Source organism: Telopea speciosissima, chromosome 8 (genome assembly GCF_018873765.1).
Source record: "Telopea speciosissima isolate NSW1024214 ecotype Mountain lineage chromosome 8, Tspe_v1, whole genome shotgun sequence".
Taxonomy (NCBI): Eukaryota; Viridiplantae; Streptophyta; class Magnoliopsida; order Proteales; family Proteaceae; genus Telopea; species Telopea speciosissima.
In genome coordinates, this window is record NC_057923.1 from 54,846,938 (window position 1) to 54,873,541 (window position 26,604).

The 26,604-nt window shown below is 41.0% G+C and overlaps 1 protein-coding gene across 2 annotated transcripts; it reads right to left on the reverse strand.

The window, feature by feature from the left end:
* On the reverse strand, positions 1–26,183 carry LOC122671698 (MACPF domain-containing protein CAD1-like). 2 transcript variants are annotated; one of them, XM_043869073.1, is made up of 8 exons: positions 25,915–26,183; positions 25,394–25,660; positions 24,520–24,758; positions 24,232–24,427; positions 24,040–24,117; positions 16,470–16,653; positions 16,138–16,301; positions 1–930 (listed from the first exon to the last, which is right to left on the reverse strand). In XM_043869073.1, the coding sequence occupies exons 1-8, from the start codon at positions 25,933–25,935 to the stop codon at positions 292–294; spliced, it is 1,788 nt and encodes a 595-aa protein (XP_043725008.1). In that variant the 5' UTR covers positions 25,936–26,183; the 3' UTR covers positions 1–291. The 2 variants fall into 2 exon arrangements, with proteins under 2 accessions (XP_043725008.1, XP_043725010.1); XM_043869075.1 differs by lacking the exon at positions 25,394–25,660.
* Between the last annotated feature and the right edge of the window lie 421 nt (positions 26,184–26,604).

Genomic DNA, 26,604 nt, shown 5'->3' on the forward strand with positions numbered 1-26,604 from the left:
TGCCACAATATATACATATTTCATTTCACTGAGGGCTACTTCCATCCTTGGGCAAGTGGCAAACTTGAGAAGAACTTTACAATTTCAGCATGAAGCTCACCATTTCTGACTCACCAGATATTAATGGTTCATCAGATGAAAGAGACTAAGTACACTGACCAAAGATCATTCACTCAATTCAGTCCATGAAGCTGCGACAATATACAAGCATGATGAACATAAACCACATCCATGGAACACAACCTCCCATCTAGGCCAAGCATACTACATATGATCTCATTCTCAGATAACTCAGTAATTCAGCAATGAGTATTTCAGCCTCAAAACAATCTTCCCCTTTTCAACTCCAAGCTTTCCACCAGTAACCAACCAATGACCTGGGGAATCCTGTGGTCCCTTGCTAATCTCAGATATATCAACATATTTTGCCAACTTCTTGTTACCTGCTAGACTAGAACTGGAGCTCAAGTCAACAGAGTTGGTTGTATTCCCGACAACTGGCTTATTTGACTTGTCATTTAGAATAGTTGGGGAATGGTCCCAGAACGATCTCCTTATGGTGCAAGCAGGTATTCTAGAATATAAAAGCTTCATGTGCAAGACATTCCTTGTCCCAAAATCCCACACTCCAAGCTGAGCACCGGTGACTATGTACACACCAGAGACATCACCAGTAAAGTTCTCATTACTCTCTATGGGGGCAGTGCTAACATGTGAAAAGTTCTTCCACTTCACCGGCTCAAACCATCGGCTATCTTGTTCCTCAGGTCCCAGCCACTTGGGTGCACCAATTGCCACATGAGTGTCCCAGTATGGTTGAAGGATCTTCGGAAGAGATGCAAAGTGCTGAAGCTGAATACTTAGGCGGTTCTGCTTGGCTCCTTCTAAGCACAATCTCAACCCTGTTACAGGCTTACGGCCTACAGATACCTGCAGTCTCAATAAGCCAGGATACAATCAAAAGCAGAGAAATTTAACTTAAATCACCATAGAATTAATTTCAGACCAAGCAACATTTATATGAAGATAGAGTACATGAAGGCTTATTTATTGCCCACAGCCAAACAGGCATCGCAAACCAACATTTGTTGGACCCCGCTTTGGAGAACTAGGTCAAGAATCAATTAATACTAGACAACCCTCCTACCCACTTATTTGAGTGAAACCTTTTTTTTTCTTCCCCTGGGCATCCTGTCGGGATATTAACTGATTGGATTCCACCCTGATCCTATCCCCATCCAATCTGAATCTGATTAGAAAATGTCTTTGTTTGATCCAACCTGATAATCCGAAGATCAATTTGTGAGTGATCCGAATTTGATTCCGATAAGGATCTAATGCAGAATCAATCTTGAATCAGTATCACATATAGGGACAAATCAGTTGGAGAACAAAATTCTCGCAACTTTTTTTTCTTTACATATGAAATAAGAAATAAAAAGGTTATGACCAAGCTTTCACCACCAAAGCCTGTGGGAATGGAATCACCACCATACCCAACGTACTGAATCGCCACTGTAGTAGAGTCTGATTGGAATCATCACCAATCAGACTCTTGGACTCAACACCAAGAGGTGTTAGAACTTCACCACTACCTGTCCAGATTCATCACTGAACCAAAGAAAAGCAAACTTTATTTCTCAACCATCTCTTCTATTACAGTAGTATATTGTTAAAATAAAAGACCCAAAGACCGAAAATAGCAACTAACTAGAACCTTCCCTACATGGACAACACAACCCGGAAAAGGAAACAATAAAAATAGTAACTCTTAGTTAGCTATTAATAAAGAAACTAAGGAACTATTAAAATAATAGAAGATGGTAACTGCTACGAAAGCATTCCAGCTGATATTCCAACAGATCTTCAAGATATTCTAGAAGATTTTCAAAAAAAAATAAAATAACACTGGACAATCCTAACCCTTCTACCCACTTATTTGAGTAAAACCTTTTTTTCCCCTGGGTATCCATCAGGCTATTAACTGATCGGATTCCACCCTGATCCTATTCCCATCCAATCCAAATTTGATTAGAAAATGTCCTCATTTGATCCAACCTGATAATCTGAAGATCAAGTTGTGAATGATCTAAGTTTGAATCTGACAAGGATCTAATGCAGAATCGATCTTGAACCACAAAATCCAGTGAGAGATCAATTGCCACAAGATCGCACATAGGGACAAATCAGTTGAAGAACAAAACTCTGACACTTTTTTACTTCAACATATGGAAGAAAGAAAAAGAACATGACCAAGGCTTCACCACCATACCTAACATAAAAAATCACCACAATAGGCTCTGATTGTAATCACCACCAATCAGGCTCTTGGAATCACCACCAAGAGGTGTTACAACTTCACTGTTGCAACTTGTCCAGATTCATCACTGAACCAAAGAAAAGCAAACTTTATTTCTCAACCATCTCTTCTATTACAACAGTACATTGTTTCAATAAAAGCCCCAAAGACCGAAAATAACTAACAAGAACCTTCTCTATGTGACTCTTAGTTGGCTATTAATTTAGAAATTAAGGAAGTATTACAATAATAAAAGATAAAAACTACTAGGAAAGCATTCCAGCAGATCTTCAAGATATTCCACACAATCTTCTAAAGGATCTCACACAATCCATATGCAGGCCAGTCTGACCTGGGTTGAACAACAACCAGAACCAGAACTGTGGGAAGTATTTGACCCAGCTTCTCGGTCCTAGGACCTGATTTGGGTATGTTGTCTTCTTTTCTTGCTCATATAGACCTTAAGCTCTGCATCGGGATCCATAGGTCCAACTCAAATCCGAACCAATTTGGTTATGTAATACCTGTTATGGTCTATTTTTTCAAACAAATTACGTAAGACAAATACCCTTTTGACAAAGACAAAAGAGAAAATGATTTTAAGTTGTATCCAGCCCAACTAAGTAAGAAAATAAATCTAGAAGAATTATAGCAAATGTTAATATACATGTTAAATATGTATATAAGTTGAAAGAGGGAAGAAGAGGTTTGAGAGAATAGACTGGCTTATCTAGAATGACAAAGGCCATTGTTTATTCATAGAGGATGTCAAATACAAATTAAGTATGTTAGGTAAGGTTGAGTCACAAGCCTTATCCAAACATACAGATACAACGAACCTAGACAGTGTCTAGTCAATTCTTATCCTTAACTGTCCCCCTCAAGTCGATGCATAGATATCTGTTAGCAAAACAGATTTAATTAATGCTTAAGTGATCTTACTTGATCACCCAGCCCCTTTATTTATAATAAAAGAATTACAATTAGTCAAAATCAAAGTAGGAATGCAACTCCTAATCAAAGTAGGAGGGCTACCCTTGCCTATTCCTATTAGGAATTCCTAATAGAGATCGGCTAAGGGGAAAAATACAGGAAAAAGAGACAAAATAAAGTGTTAGCAAGGAGGAAAGGACCAAAATACCCCTACGGTATTCTGTCCTATATATTCTAACACTCCCCCTCAAGTTGGTGCACAAATGTCACACATGCCCAACTTGGCTAGAAAAGGACGAAACACTTTGCCACTCAGCCCCTTCGTGAACATATCAGTCAGCTGATCAGTAGACTTCACATAGGTAACACAGATTAGTCCAACTTCAAGTTTCTCCTTGATGAAATGTTTGTCCACCTCCACATGTTTAGTACGATCATGTTGGACAGGATTATGAGCGATGCTTATGGCAGCCTTATTGTCACAATATAACATCATTGGAAGTTGGACAGCAACCTAAATATCTAGCAACAGCCCCTTAAGCCACAACAATTCACAGATACCATGAGCCATCGCACGGAATTCAGCCTCAGCACTGGACCTAGCCACCACATTCTGTTTTTTACTACGCCAGGTGACAAGGTTCCCACCTATAAAAGAGCAATATCCAGAGATGGACTTCCTATCACTTGAACCAGCCCAATCTGCATCAGTGTATGCTTCAACCTTCAGATGACCATTGGGAGATAAAAGTATTCCTTGTCCCGGAGCAGACTTCAAGTATCGTAAGATGCGAAGAACTACCTCCATATGAAAACAATAAGGGTCATGCATAAACTGGCTGACCATACTAACTGCAATGGCAATGTCTGGCCGAGTATGAGATAGGTAGATAAGTTTGCCCACCAACCGCTGATAACGACCTTTGTCAACCGGTGTGCCTTCTTTCTCCTTGAGTCTTGTCGTAGCTTCAATGGGAGTGTCCGAAGGATGACACCCTAGCAGCCCAGTTTTAGACAGTAGATCCAGGACATACTTTCTTTGAGACAGAAATATGCCCTTTGAAGAGCGAGCAACCTCCATCCCTAGAAAATATTTCAGAGTCCCAAGATCCTTAATTTCAAACTCATGGCCAAGAAACAACTTCAACTTTTTGATCTCATCACCATCATTGCCGGTCACTACAATATCATCAACAAAGACTATGAGGAGAGTAACCCTATCACCCACACGTTTGATGAACAAGGTATGATCAGCATTGCTTTGCTGGTAGCCCACTGAAAGCATAGCCTTGTGAAATCTATTGAACCAAGCTCTAGGTGACTGCTTCAAGCCATAGAGTGCACGCTTCAGTTGACACACCTTACCCTTGGTAGCAGGACTTGAAAAACCTGGAGGAATGTCCATATATACTTCTTCCTTTAGTTCACCATGGAGGAAGGCATTCTTCACATCCAACTGCTGAAGATCCCATCCAAGGTTCACTGCACAGGATAGCAATACCCTTACAGTATTGAGTTTTGCTACCGGTGCAAAAGTCTCCTGGTAGTCAATGCCATATGTCTGAGTGAAGCCTTTAGCAACTAGACGTGCCTTGTATCGATCCACTGTACTATCTGCCTTCTGCTTGACCATAAACACCCATTTACAATCCACTTGTTTTTTTCCTGGAGGAAGAGCTACAAGATCCCACGTATTGTTTTTGTTCAATGCTCTCATTTCTTCCAACATTGCTGCCTTCCACTTCCCATCTGTAGATGCTTCCTGCCAATTTTTAGGAATGGAAACAGAAGAAAGGGAGGAAACAAAGGTACGAAAAAAAGGAGAAAGAGAACTATAAGAAACAAAACGGGAAATGGGATGTAAAGTGCAGGTCCTGGTACCTTTGGGATGTGCAATGAGTAGATCAGAGGAGGAAGGCTCACCAGGAGAAGGAGGTTCTGGATCCTGAGTCAGCAACTGGATGGGTATCGGTGCTGCAGTGGACTGATTCTGCCCTCTGCTAGAACATCTCCGGTTATAAGGTGAGAATGGCGGAATTGTCAATGGTCCTCTGTACTGGAGTTAGCTCCCCCTGAATAGGAATATTACCACCACTTGGTTCCATAATTGGATTCCCCTCAAGTGAAGGGACAGCAGCCTCAGGAGGCTGGGCAACAGTCACAGGAGGCTGGACAGCAGCCTCGGGGGGCTGCACAACAGCCTCGGGGGGGCTGGACAGCAGCTACGGGAGGCTGGATGGCAGCAGGGGATGGTTGGTCAGTAATTATAGGTGATGAAGGAAGGGGAAACCCAAGAGTATGAACCACATCTTCACCAGAACTCTCCCCCTAAAGAGGTGGAGAAGAATAATAGGAAAGGGTTTCATGAAAAACCACATCGATACTGACCATAGTACGACGGGTAGGAGGGTGGTAACACTTGTAACCTTTCTGCGTTGGAGAATAACCCAAAAAAATACACCTTAACCCACGGGGTTCAAGCTTGCCAGGGGACTTAGTATCCCTAGCATAACAGACACATCCAAAGACCTTGGGAGGTATTTCAAAGGAGGAATCGCTAAGTAAAATGTCAAATGGGCTACGAGAATCCAGAACCCGTGAAGGTAACCTATTAATAAGGTAAGCTGCAGTGAGAACAGCATCACCCCAATATTGGGATGGAACATGTCGAGCAAACATTAATGCTCTGGCCACTTCCAATAAGTGGCGGTCCTTCCGTTCAGCCACACCATTTTGGGTCGGGGTATCAACACAACTAGTCTGATGTATAATCCTTCTTTTTTTTTTTTTAGCAAGAAGAACTCCTTTTATTTGAAAGAGAATAAGTTGCACGTGTCTGTTTGGCTAGAACACAAGCCTCACAAAAAAAGTTATCCTTATTACATTTGGTGACCAAAGATGAAAATAAATGTGCTAAAATTCCTAATGGAGGGGGACCTAATCTAGAGTGCCATTGATAAAGTTCAGAAGAGACCAAGGAGTTCTGAGGTAGTGGAGAAGGTACCGGTGGAGAGAGAGACGGCCATCAGCAAGTAGATACAGACCATCGTGTACTTCACCCAATCCAATCGTCTTCCCAGATACCAGATCCTGACCGGGCAAAATGTGAACCTGAAGGAGCAGAGGAATTGGCAGTAGCAGCGGAAGTAGTAGAGGCAGTAGCAACGGAAGACCTTAGCACACGTAGGAAGGCCTGTAGATCGTCCTGGGATAGACCAATGTCTGGAGCCGGGGCTGTAGGAATAGTTTCAAATTGATTGGCCTTGCCTTTCGGTTTCTTCTTGGCAGCCCGCTTGGCTTCAAAGTCAGCTCGTTTCCCATGAAGCTTCCAACACTTGTCCTTGGTGTGATAAGGCTTGTGACAATGGTCACAAGTAACAAGGCCCGGAGTAGAACCACCAATAGAAAAAGTACCAACAGGGGGCAGCAAGAGCTTGGGCAGCAGTTTGGAGAGCCGATCTGTTAGAAACAGGAGGATGTAACATAGCAGCCCTGCAGTTTTCTTCTGCAGAGACCAAGGCATAAGACTGTTCAAATGTGGGAAAAGGAGAATGGCCCAACACCTGAACACGAATCTGGTCATACTCAACATTCAACCCGGCCAGGAAGTCCTTCACCCTGATTTTGTCAACATGTTTTTTATAGGCAGCTATGTTGGCAGGTGTATCAGGGTGATAATCCGAAAAATGGTCTAATTGCTGCCAAAGGCTGCGGAGAGTGGCATCATACTTAGAGACAGTTAATTCCCCCTGAGTAGTATGAAGGACCTTTCTGCGAAGTTCATACACCTGAGCATCATTACCAAGCTGTCCATATGTCAACTTACAGGCAAACCAAATCTGAGAAGCCGCATCAAAGAGAAGAAATCCCTGTGCAAGGTCTGAATTCATAGAGCCAACCAAATAGGACATAAGAATACCATTGTTGGCAAGCCATCTAGTCAGGGCAGCACCAGGAGCAGTCGGCAAAGGTATAGAGCCATCAATGTGGCCAGTGAGGCCACGGCCAGCAATAGCAAAAGATGCAGATCTAGACCACAGCAGATAGTTGCTGCCATCGAATTTGATAGGGTTAGGATGAAGATCACGATAATCTGATTTATCAGGGCTACCCTGATCAGAGGTGGCAGTCAAAGTAGCAGTGGAGTCACCCATAGTGCCGAGAAGGGCTGTTGTGCAGAGAAGCCCAAAAAAAAAAAAAATAAGCCAAGTGCTGAGAGCAGAGCCGAATGCCCCTCTGTGATGAGAAACACACCTCCAAAAAAGGCAGCAGCAATAGAGGAGTCCTCCCCAAGATCGATGGTGTTAGGGTTTTGGAAAAAACCCAAAAAGGAGAAATCGATGTGGGGAGGGGAACCCAAAAAACCTTGCCGCAGATGAAGCCTGTTGAATCTGTCCAAGAGCCTGCAAGGAATGGCTTTGAAGAAGAAAGAAATCCAAAAGAAACAGCAACCGCAAGCAGCCCTAATCCCAATATCGATAATGCTCAGGGTTTTGCTGTAGAAAAACCCTGAAAGTAAGAGATCGAATGGGAGGAGGAGGCTGCAGCACCTGTATGAAGCCTGAGAACAGCAGTCCAGTGTCGCAGAAGGGTTCCAATATAGGGAGAAACAGTCCCAATAAACTCAAGGCCTGATCTTCAAAATAAAATTGGAAACCCCAATTACCGCAAGAGAGAACCAGCAGCAGTCATCAAACAGGAAAATTAGGTCATGGAAAAAGGAAAAAAAGAGGTGGAATAGGGCAGCAACTAGATCATCTGATCACCTCTGCAGTGCTGCCCTTAGAGAGGAAGAAGAAGGAGAAGGGGGAGAAAAAAAAATGAGAGAAGGGAAAGAGAAGAGAAAAACAATGGGAGGGTGGGAGGTTTTGAAAACAGGTCAGAGATATCGTGGCTCTGATGCCATGTTAGCAAAACAGATTTAATTAATGCTTAAGTGATCTTACTTGATCACCCAGCCCCTTTATTTATAATAAAAGAATTACAATTAGTCAAAATCAAAGTAGGAGTGCTACCCTTGCCTATTCCTATTAGGAATTCCTAATAGAGATCGGCTAAGGGGAAAAATACAGAAAAAAGAGACAAAATAAAGAGTTAGCAAGGAGGAAAGGACCAGAATACCCCTACGGTATTCTGGCCTATATATTCTAACAATATCCCTCAGCCCAACTTGAATACAATAGAATGGAATGACTTAGAAGTCAAAACCCTTTGTGAATACATCAACTAATTGGTTCTTAGAGGAGAAAACGGGATACAATGTTACGTGCCTAATGGGGCCCAGTCTAGTATATTGGCGCTAGATTGGGCCAGCCTAGTATGGGATAGGTTAAAGGGCTTGATTTAACGCGTTCCATTAGCTCTGGAGCTTTTGGCGTATCGGTCAAGTACCTAACATTTGGTATAAGAGCCGGGCACCACGTCACAGGTTCGAGTTACGGAAAGGGCTACCTAGAGTAGAGTGAAAGCCGTCAAGAAAGGGCTACCTGCCGCTAGGCAAAAAAACACTAGAGCAAAGTGGAGCCACTTGGAAAGGGCTACCTACTGCCAGAGTGAGAGCTGCCTAGAGTGAGAGCCATCAAGGACGACGACTACGGAAGCATAGTAGTCTCATGGAAAGAGAACTCGGTCGAAACCACCGAGACGAGATGTGGGTGGATTTTAAAAAGTCACTGGTTTCGACCAGTTTTGATAGGTTTCAACCTGTTTCTATTGAAACAACCCATCTTTCGCAAGTTTCGACACTCATGCCCATCGAAACTTGAGGAAACCTGGCTCGAAACTAGGACAAACAGCTATTTATGCCAGAAAACCGACACTTATCTAGCCTAATATCATTCAAGTAAATGTTTACTTAAGATACTATTCATAAATAAGCAAATCCCCTCCTATTTGAATCCAATAAAAATATTTAAAAAATCAAATTCCAAAAGGATAAAAAGTCAAACCCCCCAGTTCAAGAACAAAAACTGGATTTTCGGCGATAGGTGAAATTTTCAACTTTCTAATGCTAGGGTTTTTCTCAAATCTATAAATTCCATAAATCTTAATATGGTAAAACATTGCTAAAAACCAAGAGTGCAGTAAAATATTTGTTGAGAACTAGGGGTAGTTTTGTCATTGTTATTTTGGGTTTTGTGGGGTTCTATGTTATTTTCTTTCCTCTAAGTCTTTATTTGTTAAGATGTAATAGGTGAGGGCTTAGGGGTAATTTCATTATAAACCCCTAACCAACTTACCTAATTTAATTTGTCTTTATTATTAATAGAACCCAGGGCCAGATATAGAACACATCTTCTATCGCAGACTGCCTTTCCTTCTCTCGACAGTGTGCTTCATCTCCTTCTCTTTTCTCTTCTTCTTCTTCTTCTCTCTTCTGCTGGTTAGTTAGTTCTGATTTCTAACAATATTTATTTGTTTTGATGTCTAAAAAATAATTTTCATTCAGAGCCATTTTGACAGCATTCGCGCACACCAAATTAACTTTGACCGGAAACATAACTCCTTCAATATAAATCAGATTTAAGCAATCTTCTTCGGATTTTGTCCGAAGAAGATAGACCCATGTCAGACGAGTACAGTTATCAATAAAGGCGATAAACCATCTGAACCCACCCCTAGCAACAATCCGAGAAGGACCCCACAATTCGGAGTGAATAATAGGAAATGGAACATTGCTTTTAATATCATAGGGATAATATGGGGAACTGAGTATGCTTCGTGAGTTCACAGATATCGCAAGCAAACTTGTCCAAAGTACAATGTTTTATTAAAGACGAAAATAAATAACTTAAAACACAAAAAGAGGGATGACCGAGACGGCGATGTCATTGATACAACTGAGTGAGAGCAGTCTGCAAGAAGAGTGTGAGCTAAGACTGGCGGATGTATACCAGAAACACCCGGGTCCAAATAATACATGTGAACTCGCAAGCAAACTTGCCAAAGTACAATGTTTTATTAAAGACAGAAATAAATAACTTAAAACACGAAAAGAGGGATGACCGAGACGGCAATGCCATTGATGCAACTGAGTGAGAGCAGTCTAAAGGAAGAGTGTGAGCTGAGACTGGAGGAGGTATATCAGAGACATATGGGTCCAAATAATACAACCCATTGTGGACCCTACCATATCTAACTGTTGCTCCCGTTGCCAAATCCTAAAAGACACAATGAGTAGAATAGAAGTGAACACAACAGTTAAGGTAGACAGTGAGATGATAAATGGAAAGTAAATTTACACAAAGATTAGGGATATGGAGAACCGATAAAAGGTAGGAGAGAAAGAAACAGAATCTTTACCAGAAATATCAAAACCCGTCAACAACTCAGAACTTGCCCTTTCTCAAACAGGGAAGATAGGTACCAAACATGTCCAAGGAGCTGGCCATATGGTTTGAGGCCCCAGAATGGAGCTAGGCAGGACTAGAGTGCGAAGAACTATAAAATATACCCGATTGGGCTGGATGAGAAGCAAGTGTAATGGAGGAAGCCATGGTAGAGAGTGTCGTACCAAGCCGAGTCATCATACGCTGGAGAGCAACCATATGTTCCAAGGGAAACGGGGAGGCTGTAGTAGAGGAAGAATCGTCAGTGGCTTCAAACAAATGAACCTAAGGGCGAGAGCACCCTTGTTTTCCACCACGTCCTCCTTTTGGGCGACCATGAAGCTTCCAACAGGTTTCTCTGGTGTGGCGAGAACATCCACAATAATCACACTTAACCGGTTCATTTGCAGGAGCAGCTGGTTTGGTAGTGCTAAGTTCCAATTGTAGGAGATTCTAAGGGGTGATAACAAGTGATGATCGAGTAAGGACCGTAGAAGGCATCACAAAGGACCGGCGCAATTCCTCATGTTGAACCAAATTGTAAGTCTGGAGTAGTGTAGGGAATCTATCTTGCCCAAGGACCTAAATTCTGATCTGGTCTTATTCCGGATTCAACCTGGTGAGAAAATAACATACCCTTTCCATCTCACGCTCTTTCTGAAAAATACTAGCATCAGCATTTCAAGCCATGGGAATAGGGTAACAAAAGTCCAACTGTTGCCATAGCATTAAGAGTGGAGTAGTAAATAGGGCAGGATAACTCCTTTTGAGTAGTCTCACGAACTTGGCGACAAAGTTCATAGATCTGAGCATAATGATTCGGTTGTCCATAGGTTTGCTTGACGGCATAGTTGTCAAGGCGTCACTTGGGCGTTCAAGAGGATTTCTAGGTGCCTAGGCGGCTGCCGCCTTATTGTTGGGCGCCTTGCATTGGTTTAATTGGTATCGAACCAGGTTCTGGCATTATTTATGCTAGATATCATTTAAGTAAATGGAATAATTACTTAAGATATTATTCATAAATAAGCATATACCCCCCTATTTGAATCTAATAAAAATAGTTAAAAAATAAAATTCCAAAATGATACAAAGTCAACCCCCCCAGTTCAAGAACAAAAACTGGATTTTTGGTAGTAGGTGAAATTTTCAACTTTCTAATGCTGGGGTTTTTCTTAAATCTAAAAATTCCATAAATCTTAATAAGGTAAAACATTGCTAAAAACCAAAAGTGCAGTAAAATATTCATTTGTTTTGATATCTAAAAAAATATTTTCATTCAGAGCGATTTTGACAACACTTGCGCACACCAAATAAGGTTTGACCGGAACATAACTCCTTCAATATAAATCAGATTTAAGCAATCTCGGATTTGTTGGAGAGTTGGTTTTGTGCTCGACCTAATACAAAAAGTCTAATGTAAAAATAAAATCATTTGATCAATCAAATTTCTTAGAGAACAAGAAAATTTCTCTAAATCAAGAGTAGGTTAATTACTTCATCCTATTTTCTAAGAACAGTATTAACCAAATGTGAGACTAGGTATACCTGAAAATGACCGATTCCAAGAACATATAAACCAAATGTGTGTTTTGATTGTTTCACACATATAACTGATATATTAAAAAAATAATATTGGAAAGTGATTTAGGCCGCTTAAGCACTTAAGCGCTTAGGGAGGACTCGAATGCCTTGGATCTCCTAGCGCCTTGACAACTATGCTTGACGGCATCCCATAATTCATTTGCAAAGTTCAATAGAAGAAAGCTAGGGCTGATAGCAGGCTCCATTGAGTTCAAGAGGAAGGACATGATAATGGCATCATTAGCAATCAAGTACTTGCTGCAGTAGTCTCAGTTGGCTTAGGGTTGTCACCAGTTAAATACCCCAGAAGATTATTACCTCGAATAGTGAGAAGGCATGCTCGGGACCAGGTAAGATAATTGGTCCCATTGAGTTTTGAAGGATCTATACAAAGAGAAGGGTTATGGCCATGGGTTCCAAAACGACCCACCCATAGTACAACTTCTCGGCGAGATCTTGTAAAAATTCCGGTTTTGTGAAGTCTTGAGACGAGACGAGACAGTAGGCGATACAAGATTTGTGCAAGATCTCGGTATCTCGCCGAGATCTCGGGTTATATCTCGATCTCAAGTTGAACTAGACCAAACCAAGGCTATAAAAAGGCAGTGTCTCGGCGAGATTTCAACCTCAACTCGAAATCTCTCCTCTTTCGCTCTACTGTGAAGGAAAAACACCTCCAAGTGAGGGGTTTTGGTGCTTTTTTTTGGTAAATTTCACATCAACTGAAGATTAAAGCTTGGAGATTCAAAATTGAAGCTTCAATATCAAGAGAGGGATTGCTTCTTAGGAACAGTTTTAGGTAAAAAAAAAAACCTAAATGGTAGGACTTGTCACGAGCTTGATTCGACAAAACCAACAACAACAACAACAACAACATGGTCGTTTTGATAATCTGGCTAGACACTCGTTTCAGTACGAGCTACTCTAAAATGTAGGACTTATCACACACTTACACTTGTATTTGTCTAATCTATGTCTCTTTCCAAGTTTCTAACAATTATTAACAAATGAGTGTCGGACAGCTTGAACATATTCATAATCACCATGTATGATTAAATGGTTTATGGTTTGATATTTTTTAATTCCTAATGCTTAATTAAGTTGTTTTACACCTCTACCTTAATTATATGTGTTCTAAATATTGTGTGGAATAGCCTAGGGTAGAGCTCACCTATGCCGTAGACTACCAACCTAGGGTCCGAAGTCAAAGTACCATTTTGGGTTTGAATTTGTAAAAACTAATGTTTCCATTATGTTTTAGAACATAGTTCTAAAACTCGCTGAGATCTCGGAAAACTCGAGAATCTCGAGCTACTTGAGACGAGTTTACATACGAGACGGAGAATATGCACTAACTCGAATATCTCGACCTAAATTTCGGCGAGATTTCGGTACTTTGTACCGTCTCGCCGAAATTTCGGAATACTACATTCCACATTATAAAAAAGCACCAACTCGAGAGCATACTTCGAAATTTCGAAGTAACTCGTCAGAGAAGGGGGAAAAACCTTGTTTTCTAACTTTTTGGCCACATCATCACTCAATACAATTGAGATACACTACTGGGGGTTGCCACATCACTACGAAGAGATCAATTGTATTGTTAGGAGTTGGGAAATGGAAGACTAGTGAAGTAGGTTGTCTATGATTAATATATTGTTCACTGTTGAGTATCTATGTAATATGCATTGTGAACACTTCACGTGGAGGAGTTTATAGTACAAACTTAATGTCTTTAACTATTTCTTAAATAATTATTAAATATTATATATTTATGTGTCTTCATTCATTATTGCATAATTTACTTGATTTACTTGCCAATTATGTCTCATATCATTCAAACAATGTGTAGAAAAGGCAATATTACATTAATGGTTCAACTATGGCCAAATTGGGTATTTTTCTCAATTTGAAAATTTAAATATGTTTATTAAGCCTAAAACAAGCTTACCTTAAAGTTTCGGAGCCAACTATGGCCACTTGCCCACCGAAACATAATTCCGAGGAAAAAAATGCACTATCTCACCGAGATCTCGAGAATCTAGACCTGGTCGAGACGAGTTTTCGAATTATGGTTTAGAAGGACTAATTAGGGTGGATGTCAAGTTTCAGGACCTATATTGGCCATATGGCCACCGAAACCCACTACCGAGTCGAGATAGGAAAAAATACACCAACTCGCCGAGATCTCGACAAAACTCGATTTGGTGGTCTGGCGAAACCAGGAGCGAAACCAAGACCTAAAACCTTGGACCCACCACACTACCCTCTACTCCCCCTTTGAGGTAGCACCACTTTCCACCATATGAAAAATAAAGTAATTACAAGATATCAACTAACCAGTGGCATAGAACACCCGTTGATTGAGGAAGAATGCACTTGTAGAACCTAGCAGCGCTTGTTGAGGGGGCAACAAAGCCTAACAGGGCCAGGCAAGAGGTAGCAAAGGGCTTGGGGGCCTAATGGTGCTTGGTAGGGAGTCGGAGGGCCTTAGCAACGCATAATAGGGGGCGGTGGCCTTGGCGAGGTGCAACAAGGGCCTTGGAGCCCTAACGATACACAGTAGGGGCCTAGTGAGACGTAGTAGGGGCTTGTAAGGCCTTGGAGCGGGCAACAGGGGGACTAGGAGGCCTAGGCAATGATTGAACAAGGGGGCGGGAGCCCCTTAAGTGTGCAACAAAGGGCTTGTGACCTTGGTGGGGGTCGGCAGGGGGCGATGGTGCCCATTGATGATCAACGAAGGGGCCTTAGGCCCTAGTGAGAAACGACAGAGGACCTAGGGCCCTGTTGGTGAGTAACAATGGGTGATGGTGCCATTGCCGGTTAGCGGGTCGACGAATAAGTGGAGGCGGCACGTTTTAGTTGACCATGCTCAACCTTGGGAGGCTGAATGGTGCTTGGTAGGGAGTCGAAGGGCCATAGCAACGCATAATAGGGGGCGGTGGCCTTGGCGAGGTGCCACAAGGGCCTTGGAGCCCTAACGAATAACAATACACAGTAGGGGCCTAGTGAGACGCAGTAGGGGCTTGTGAGGCCTTGGAGAGGGCAACAGGGGGACTAAGAGGCCTAGGCAATGATTGAACAAGAGGGCGGGAGCCCCAAAAGTGTGCGACAAAGGGCTTGTGACCTTGGTGGGGATTGGCAGGGGGCGATGGTGCCCATTGATGATCAACGAAGGGGCCTTAGGCCCTAGAGAGAAACGACAGAGGACCTAGGGCCCCGTTGGTGAGTAGCAATAGGTGATGGTGCCATTGCCGGTTAGCGGGTCGACGAATAAGTGGAGGCGTCATGTTTTAGTTGACCATGCTCAACCTTGGGAGGCTGAAGCCTCTAATGTGTAGGGCCGAATTCCTCCTAGTGATGAAAAAAATATAGCAAAAGTATTTGGACTCTGATACCAAGTTGAAAAGAGGAGGGAAGAAGAGGTTTGAGAGGATAGATTGGCTTGTCTAGAATGACAGAGGCCATTGTTTATTCATAAAGACGATGTCAAATACAAATAAGGTATGTTAGATAAGACTGAGTCACAGACCTTATCCTGACATACAGATACAACGAACCTAGACAATGTCTAGTCAACTCTATCCTTAACAATATATGATGCCAATTGGATCGGATAGAGGTAAATCCAGATTAGATCTGTTTAGTTATTGGATCATCCCTAATCGGATCAGATCAGGATCAGATTAAATCAACATAATTGAATTGGATTCAAGATCGAATCCATTGACAGCACTAGCATCTAGACAACAGATTCGGCAACTAGAACAACCTGAGTAGGTCAATTTTCAGCCTAGGGTATCTACTAGGTAGGATCCATTAATAGGTGAAGCCAACAGCAAGTGTGCCACAATTATCAAAAGAGGAAGTGGAAGGCTCCATTCTCTCCCTCCACTGTAATGTGGGTGACGCTTGTCTACATCTTTCTTAAGCAATAGTACATAGAAGCTACAGTTTTCAGAAACCTCTTGAAAATTGCAACATGAATAAACATACCTGTTCTTGGCTAACATAAAGCTTTTGCCCCATAAGACTGAACTGCATAGTAGGACAAACAGGTTCCTTTCTTTGGTGACCAGGAAGCTTGTCCCGCACTGGGGCCCATATCCGAGGGATCTGAAACTCGAGGAAATATCGCAGCTCTTCAATTGGAGGCTTGTCTGTGCAAAAAATAGTTTTGAAGGGGAACAAAGTAAACGTCAAGTATAAGGGAAATCTTTTGGAGCATAAACAAGAAATATATGGAAATGATTCTCAAATACATCTATGAGATAAATCATAACTGAAAAATGAACTAATAAAAAAAATTAAAGTTTTAGATTTCTTACATTCAAGATAGAGGCCAATAGCACGAGCTAGATGGTCTTTTCCAGGTAACCCTTCAAGGGGAGCTGTGATCGGAAGGAAGGTCATCTCAATTACATCAGGAGAAGAATGGACAGTTCTTGCCCACTGGGTGTGGTTTTGGACTAAATCATCTCCTCCCCTCCGCCTAGAAATGACAGTAACATCCTACACCAACATATAGACCAGAATATTCTGAGTTTAGTGGCTTTGCAAGTGTCTGATTACCAATGTACAACATCCAATGAAAAATGACTTCCGAGGGAACCAAAAATATGGTTTCTCCATTCTATACACGAATACCACAGCAAAATATATTAAAACAATTGCTTAGATATATAGTACCAGAAAGGACTAGAGCCAAGCCAGTTTCATTCCCAAAATCACAAAAAATGGTCGTTGCTATCTTAGTAGATGCTGACCATTGATATGGATGCCGATGGATTTAGTTGACAATCCAAACAAGGGTTCTTGTTCTACTTCTTAGTCTAATCTGTTACAACCGCTTATCCCAAAAGCTCGAGCTGTTAAGGGCTACAACAATGTATATCAAGACACAACACCACCACCCACCGGTACGTGCAGGCCCATACACACAGCTCTGCACATGACACCATCACATGGTGGTGCTATGGGTTGTGGTTATCATCGGGTGGTTTAGGATTGATGAGAATAAGTTCAGCAGCCATGCCAGTTTGTAGAAAACTGTCAAAACTGTTGGATTCAATAGTTAAGCAGTGATGGAAACAAGTGGCACATTCACAAAATTTAGCAGAAAACAGCAATAGATAGTTGTCAATGGGGTATTGTCCATCATCTACCGTACACCTATGTGGGGGCACTTTTATCGTTTCGTATTTGTTTCACAAAATATTAGAATAAAGGGTCAAGTATTGCAGTCGCACAACTATGTTTTTCTCTCTCAGTTCCTTCTTTTTCTTCATTCTTCCTTCCCTTCAAAACAGATTAAACTCATTGTCTAGAGTGGTTGTTTGAATTTTCATTATGAGCCTTTCCTGTCATCATCATCAAAACAGATTAACAACTTGAAATCGGACCTCAATGAAAAATAGATTTCATATTTGGGTAAAAAGGGGCAACCTTTGCTTCTTTGTGTACCATGTGTGAGGAAATGGTTCATAATGGTAACTCCACTCTATAGTCTATATCATAGTGCACATGTTGTAAAATATGAGAATAATGTAGAACAAGGACATAATCTTTTGAATTCCTTGCTGGACATTATATTAGAATTTGAATTGCCCAGTTCAAATCCTAGCAATGAATAGTTGCCTCCATTAACCAAAGTGCATTAACTTACGCAAAGTGAGGAGATTAAGTATGCAACAATAAAGTGCTCTTCAGAGATATGGACTTGTATGTGCTGTTGGACTAACAGAACACAAATAAAGGTGGGAGTGGAGAAAAAGTCTCTGAAGTTTTTCTCAAGGACAAAGACAAGCACACATGCACTTACCATAGAGGGATCCATCACATCAAGGACACATGCTGGGACTCTATGAGATGACCTGCTAAGTTTCCTAAACCAACCATACCCACTGCTCATACGGTTTTCTGCCAGTGGAGCTACTTCTGCTACCTCTCAGCCAGCCAGTCACCATTTTTCTCATTTAAGTTTAAGAGATGAAGATGATTAGTCTCTGAAGAGGACTCTTTCAGAGTATTAATGTCCAAGTTGAAAGCAAGACAGCCCTTTGACCAGTGCTGTCAAGGCAATCGCAGTTGAAATAAATTATTAAAAAAAAAAAAAAAAAAAAAAAAAAAAAAAACCAGGAAACCAGAATAAACAATGTAGAAGAAGTACGCAAGAAAGGAGAGAAGAAACTGCTTCAAGAAAGAAGAACAGTCCATACTTTGCGGCAGTCCTCTCACCACATTATATTAGGGTAAACATTACAATACCGCAAGGACAAGAATACCCTCCAGTCTTTGTGGTAGAAGACTAACTAGACTTGAACAATAAAAGCTAAAACCAACAAAAACTGATTACCACAGGGTCTGACAGTAATACCCCTGCGGTACCATATACACATCTGAACACTCCCTCCCCCCTCAAGCTGGAGCATATAAATCACCCATTCCCAGCTTGGAGCAGGTTTGGTAAACATATCATCCAACTAATCTGCAGAAGAAACAAAAGGAGTATCAATCAACTTCAATGTGTTTGGTCCTTCATGAAACACCAGGTTACTGCCAGCATAAATAGCAGTTTGACTATCACCTAACATCTTCATCGGTTTAGTAACCAAAATCCCTAACTCTTGAAGTCATGATTTCACCCACATCACTAACTCTTCAAGATTAAAGGCAGTTGTGGATCTTCTTGTTAGTGAAAATCAGTCTACTTTTATCCCTGGTAGAAATATAACAGACAACATTCTCCTTTGCAATGAGATTGTTAGAAGATTTGATAGAAAATCTCACCCTCCTGCTGCGCTCATGAAGATTGATATTCATAAAGGCTTTTGACTCCTTGAAATGGGACTTCATTGTCAGGCTGCTTGTAAAGATGGGATTTCCTTCAGTCTTTGTCCACTGGATCCAACAATGTATTCTATCGGCCAAATTCTTTGTTCTTGAAAATGGAAGTCCAGCTGGTCACTTTTCTTCAAATGTGGGTATCCGATAGGGCTGCCCCCTCTCCCCATACATCTTCACGTTGGCTATGGAAGCTCTATCCAGGATCATACAAATTTGCACTGACCACCAGCTCATCTCTCCCAAGCCCAACTGCAAGGCCCTCAAGTTATCTCATTTTGCATTCGCCGAAGACCTCATGATCTTCTCAAGAGTCTCTATTAGCTCCTTTGAGACTATCATGTCTTGTTTGCAGCAGTTTGAAGAGCTTTTGGGTTTTCGAATAAATCCAACAAAGTCCCTTCTATTTCTTGCTGGTGTTTCTGATATTGAGAAAGCTTCTTTGATTAGAATTTCAGGATTTTCTCTAGGCCAATTTCCAGTCAAGTACTTGGGGCTGCCTTCGATCCCAGCTAGGCTCAATGTGGATCATTGCTTTCCTATGCTAGATCTCATCAGGAAAAAACTTCAACTTTTGAAGGGCAAGCTTCTATCTTACGCGGGTCGATTGGTCCTTATAAAATCAGTGCTTCAATCTTCTTACATCTATTGGCTGGGTATTTATGGGCTGCCACCTTCTACTATCAAGTCTTTGGAATCTCTCATGGCTGCTTTTCTCTGGAAAGGCTTTGAAACCACTAGATACATTCACCCTATCAATTGGGATTCAGTCTGTCTCCCTAAAAAGGAGGGAGATCTAGGGATTCGCCGTATCAAAGATGTGAATTCTCCAGGTATCATAAAGCTGATTTGGAAAATTGCTTCTAAAAATCGTAGTATTTGGGCAACTGCGTCTACTTTGGGCCGTTTCACTCTGACTCCATTTGAACTGTCTTTGTTCACTGATGCTTCCTGAGTTTGGCATAAGATTCTTGTTCTGAGACCTATTGCCCTTGAAGCTATCCGTACCAAGATTGGTGATGGCAGATCTACAGCTCTCTGGTTGGATCATTGGCACCCAAGAGCAATTCTACTTCACTCCATCAGCTCCAGAGCTATTTACAACAGTGGCTTGAATATGCAGTCTTTGGTTGCAGATATTATTTCCAATGATGATTGGGATCCCCCCCCCCCTTTCACCCAGGGCTCAATGAAATTTGGGATGCTCTGCCAGTCTGCCTTCCATTCCTAGAAGACCCTCTAGGAGGAGTGATTGTGTTGTTTAGTCTCCATCCACCTCTGGCCTGTTCAGCTCTAAAGCTGCCTGGAATCTTATAAGGTCCAGAGGTCCGCTGCCCCTTTGGAGAAAGCTCGTCTGTTCAAGCTTCATATCCCTCACCACTCCTTCACTGTCTGGTGTGTCTTCTCAAACTGCCTTCCAATGCAATCCTTTCTTCTCCTCCGTCAGATCCCGATCTCTCCTCTATGCTGCCTCTGTTAGAATGTTGTGGAAGAATTGGAACATCTATTCTTTGCCTGCCCTCTTTCTGCTTCTATTTGGAAAGGCATCCTAGCAAAATGCTGGCTTCGTAGTCGGAGAATCCTACCCTTCTCAAGGGAATGGATATGGATGGACATGACTTTCGGCGGATCCTCTATTTGTGACTCAATTGGGAAGTTGGCCTTTTGTGCCACCATCAACCAAATCTTGATGGAGCGTAATAGTAGGAAATGGACCCCCAACTCTAGACCTCTTTGCCAGATTTGGGACTCCATCTACTTTGACATTAAAGCCAAGCTCTCTACTACTGCTATATTTTGTAACGATACCCCAAGGAACAGGCATATTGTTGTCTCCTGGGGACTCCCTCCCCCCCCCCCCAATTTCTTTCCAGCCCCCCGCCTCCCCTATCTGAGGTTGGGTCTACTTGTGTATTTGTGTATTTCTCCTCTCCTTTTTTTTTTCTTTTTTTTTTTTTGGGGGGGGGGGTGGTTTGTAGTCCTCTTTCTCTTTGGTAATGAATTCTTTATTCACCCAAAAAAAAAACTTGGCTGCAATATGAGACATATCCCTATACTCAGCCTCAACACTTAATCTAGCCACAGTCGTTTGCTTTTAGCTTCTCCATGTGATAAGATTGCCATCAATGAACGTACAGTAACTTGTGGTAGATCTCCTATCACTGTCAACACCAGGAATGGTATGAGGTATCGCAAGACTTCTCGGGTTTCGTTTCAGTTTCGCAAGGTCTCGAAACAAAACCTACTGCTATAGACAAATGATACAAGGTTTCGACTGAAAGCTCGACAAACGCCAAAATTTCGGTAACATATTTTGTTTCGTCGAAATTTCAATCGAAACGGTACAAACTCTTTACTCTAAATACCCGGTTCAAACAAAATGGGTCGGAATTTTGACCCATTTCATGAGTTCCGCCTGCTTCGACAGAAAAACCTCCAAAACTCTATCAGTCTTGCTCTTTTGGCCAAATCACGGCCGTACAAGCTTGGAACTAGAGCTTAGGCATCAAAGGAAGGTAGTGTAAGCAACGATTTGCTGCCCAACAAAAAGATTTGTGCAACATCCAAAGTTGGAGGTAACTCAATTTTCCCCAAGACTAATTTTTGCCAAAAAAAAAAAAAAAAGGGTAAATACTTGGTGGTTGGCATTAAATTTTTTGTATGTTAAAACATTGTAGCCCAATTTATGACTTCACGAAGCCAGATGTTTTTTTTATATATTTTATAGTTTAAAAATTCTGGAGAAAAAAATTGGAATTTAAAAAGTTATTTTAAAAAATTACAGAAATTCAATTAAAAAAAAAAAAAAAGGAAAATTCGGTTTTGGTTTGAAAATTCTTTAAAATTGATTGGATGGAAGTATTGTTTCTGTATTTACAACCGAAAATGATGATTCATGTATCATTCCATTATTAGTTTTGATAAATTATAGTAGTATTTCTAAAAAAAACTATACAAATTATTTTTAATTAAGAAAAAATATAAGAGAAGGGAAAATATGAAATAACTATATGATTGTTTTTAGAGTTTAAAATGGTGTAGAATAGATAATAATAAATGCGCTTTTTTATGTAACAATGTAAAAAGTGAGAAGATTGCGTAATGGCTATAGGTAGATTGTAGAGATATAGCATGGCGAACGGAGTGCCTATAGAAAATGACAAGTAGTCCCAATGTAAGAGAGAGACCCACGGGCTGCCTTTGATAACTCTGACAGTGATTACAGCATGAGGATTTTGAGACAAAGGCAGATTGGAGACAGTTCCAATAGGCTAGGGCAGAGAGCCGAGTCTTCAAAAGCAGAGCAGGGTTAAGGCTACAAAGATGGGGAAAAGAGCTGGTCCCTCTAGCTCTAGAGCAGTTGCATCAGATGCAGGACCCGCAGGGGAGAGGAAGAAGTAGAGGTAGGGGTTTTGTCTTTCAAGAGATCACAGAGTATGAGGGCAACCCCACCATGAATACCAGTACCGGATGATGATCCCATTGAGATTCTTCAGCAGGATCCTCTGTTTTACAGGACTTAGGATATCAGACAGAGAACTATAAAGCAAGTCTGGGGTGGTTGGAAAGGGAAACTTGATGATGCCGTTTCGAGGTTCTATCATAGCATCCCAGCTAATGCTGCTCAAGGAACATACTACCAGGTCATGCTTGACACGACAGGGAAGGCTGGCCCAGGAGTGAAGGGGCCCACTCCATGGGAATTGTGAATGTCTATTTGCCCCAGCAAAAGGAGTTTGACAAATACAAGGACACATTGAAGGGGATATGGGAGAACTCATGCTTAAGGATATGGGGAAGAGATCCTTGGTAGTAGGTGTGGTCGAGCAGGAAAGACAAGTGACCGAATTTGTCTACAACCACGGATACGCTTTATAGATGCTGAGGAAGAAGTGCGAGGGAGATTTGGTGAGGCCTGGCATTACTCTATTTGCAACCAACTATATTGCATTGAAGAGTTTTCAAACGAAGATGGTTGATCTGAGGTCCATGTTTTGCTTCAAAGGAATGGTTTGGTTAGAGGGAGTCGGGTTCTTTGATAGCTACCTAATTTATTCCCAAGCTTGATACTTCAAAAAAAAATGATAATAATCCATCCCAAAGGTTGTCTAAGGGCACATTCTAGTGTTAAATTTCCTAAAAATGTCACATTCCTTTCGGATAGATATACCTTGACTCGAATCTAACACTGACAAATATACTCAACACAAATCTTACACTACAATTAGCCCCAATAACCTAACATGAGGCTTTATGTAACCGTTTTAGGACCCTCTTCTAACCCTTACTGATCAATTGATCAACACACTTCTTGGCCTGCAACAAGCAAAATTGACAACCCAAAAAGCTGGCCCCGTTTTAGATTATAGATTCACCAATTAAGAGATCAATTACCTACCCTTTTCACAAGCCTAAGCCTTGTCATTCGCATCGAAAGTAATTCTTGTTTGAACTCCTTTTATTTCCCTATAATATTTCCTATTCCTTGGATTTTCTTGCATTTCTCCATATTTTCTTGTATTTGTAGTTTTAGTATGTTTTTACTGGCCCACAAGTGGATTTGCCCAAAGTGCTAATCCATTGGACTCCACAGGAATTTAAGTCAGTCAAATCTTCAAGTTCTATGACAGTACTTATGCCCAATGAGGTCTAGCCACCCATTCTCAAGCACTTTTCTTGAGATCCAAATGATGCTTTCAAATCTCTTTCTACAGATGAGAAGAGAATCCCAAATATAGTCATCTTCAGCTCAAGCAAACATTGATGGAAGATTAACAGTTGGATGGAATAGTTCCCTGTTGGCATCATTAGCTTGTTTTCGACAAATTTAGGAAGAAAAAGATGCAAACACAACCGAAGATCAAAATAAAGGTGGAACACCAAATGAAAAATGGTCACAATCAGTAGAAAATTATGAAATGCTTAAGGATCAAGAGAGGTTCCACTTTAACAGTTCAAAACGAATAGTAAGTTAAATATGCACTTAAACATCAGCAATGTATCTGAAACAAATGTGCAGACAAAGATTTTTAAAATTTATAGATCGTTCCATACTTCTTTTCCAGCAAGGTAAGGAGCACTAGGGGGTTGAGGGTATATCCCTTGGCCATTAAATAAACCTGGGTCCACACCCTGCAAATCCAGGAAAGAAAATAGGAATTGTCAATTTAAAAGAAATGCAGAAGAAAGCCATATAAACACACTGATATAGAAGTATAAGGGTGAAAATTTATTTGAGGCACTAGCCTTATCATTCAATTTCATTGGACCTGAACTCGTATGGCTTTCAGAATCAGAGAACCTTTGATCTCCAATATCCTTAACATATTTTTTTATCTCCATGGTTGACAAAGGTGAGGACTGATGCTGCTTGACGTAAATTACATCCTTGCCACCAATAGTTACAGATGTAATAACATGTGTCCCAAAGTTTTCGATGAATCTGGCACAAAATAAAAAAAAATTGATCAAGGGAAATGGTATATCTAGCTACCAAGATTTTCTTTCTGGACAATTTAAACATTTTCCAAATACCTTGCCAAGGCTGGTGGGTCCCATGAAGATGGGATTGCCTGCTTGACGTTTCCCTGCAATACTAATGGGGACTTTATGAGCTGGACCTTGCAAATAGGGATGAAGAATCCATCCATAGCGAGGCTTTTCGTAGAAGCAGCATCCATCTGCTTCGAACCAGTAAAGCTGAATACAGAATTAAAGATCCCAAGAGGTATATTTCCAGAAAGAAGAGACCTTTTATTAAAATATTCCACCATCTGCAGTAGACAATCAACGGAATAATATGAGAATAAACATTTAGCAGTGGAAAGAATCCACATACCAGTTACATCAAAATGCTAAACGTATCTACACAATATGATATCAATACTGGTACTTGATATTATATAGATTGTCCTCAAAAGCAATTTCTGAGCTTTGAATTCTAGGGGAAATGACTTGTATTTTTTTAACAGAAAATGTAAATGGGTTCTAAGCCTATTCACAATAATTCTTAAAAACTTGCCAAAAGGTTAATTCAGTTTGGTATCAAAATATGAAATATGTTACTATGTCTCCATCACTGGCATCCCAGGTTTCAGGAATTGACAAGTCATGTCCTTATGTTCTGTTAACAGTGTTCGTATCCATGTCTGGGCTTCGTAGGCTGAGAAAGGCTAAAAGCTACTTTAAATCTTCCAATAGTTTTGTGGCGATCCTTAGGAAATTCTCGGCTGCCATAAACTTTTTCCTCAGATAAAACAGAGGCACATCACACCATGTGTAGAGAATTTTTATTAACAGATTCTAATTATTGAATCTTGCAACTTCTCTTAACCATCATCAACCCTGAGACTTTGAGGGCCTTGTGAAAAAGGAGTGGAAGCAAACAATAAATAAGTTATATGCTAACCTCAGCGAAGCTGCAAACTCCCGAACTCCGACGGTCAATAGGTTCCGGAGAGCACCTGATGTCTCTAGAAACATTGGGCACAACCAGACCATCATACAGTAACAGATCCCTTGGTTGTTCTTCATCCACCTCAACTACAGTAGAACCTGCAACCCCTTTGCAGTAAAGCAATCTGTTGTCGAAGTTCACATCAAAACCCCTACCTAAAGCCTGTATGGAATTCAAAAAAGTGTGGAAGGCCGCTGCATTCTCCTCCATCCTCATCACCTCAAAACCAAGAAACCAAAGGCAGAGATGAAATTAGACAAAACTGGAAATTTCTTCAATCCGTCCATTCCCACTCCAACTTAAAGCAGAACCCAAGTCCCAAATACCCATCTTCAGTTTTTTCTTTTTGTAAGGATAACCTCAGCAGAAACTAACTATTAAAGCGAAATTTCGCATCTGGGTTCCTCGACAAAACACGGAAACGACTTAAAAATCGGGTCTTTATCTTCCTAGAAGCATACCCAAATCGAAACCTCTACTCTCTTTTCCCCCATCAATGAACTTGCAGATAGGATAGATGACCGAAGCCCCAAATAACCGTTCACCAAATCTCACCATCCAAAGATCTTTCCTTCCCCTTGACTTCAGTGAAAAACCCCAGAAACACTCAAAACTCCACTAAAGCATAAGAGTCATTCATCATCAGCCGATCCAAGTCTTTCAAGTTCCATCTTTTCAGGATTTTGAATCTCAGATTTCTTTTTCCTCTTCTCTTTCCCTTCTTCAAATCTTCACTTTTTGCTGCTATTACGGTCTACAAATTTACTTTTCTCTCTCTCTCTCTCTATCTATCTATCTTCTGCTTGTCTGAATTGCTTTGTGGCCAAAAGAAAAGAAAGGACAAAAAAAGAAGCGTTGAAGCATTGACCACAATCTTTGAATAGTCAATTTCTCGTGGATATATTGAAGATATACCAAACATCATAGTGATTCTTCCGAGATAATGAATCGTTTTGTTAATGAATCCAACGGTTCTGATAGTGGGAATACAAGAAATAATTGATGACCTTGTACGTATATTAGGAAAGTTCCAAGCACCAAAAGAATAACATTATAATGAAAGAATACTTGGTCAACATCATGAAGGGTCAACGCAGAAATTTTTAAATTCTTCCATATTAAAAGGAAGCTTTGAATAATATTATTATGGATTGAGATTTGTT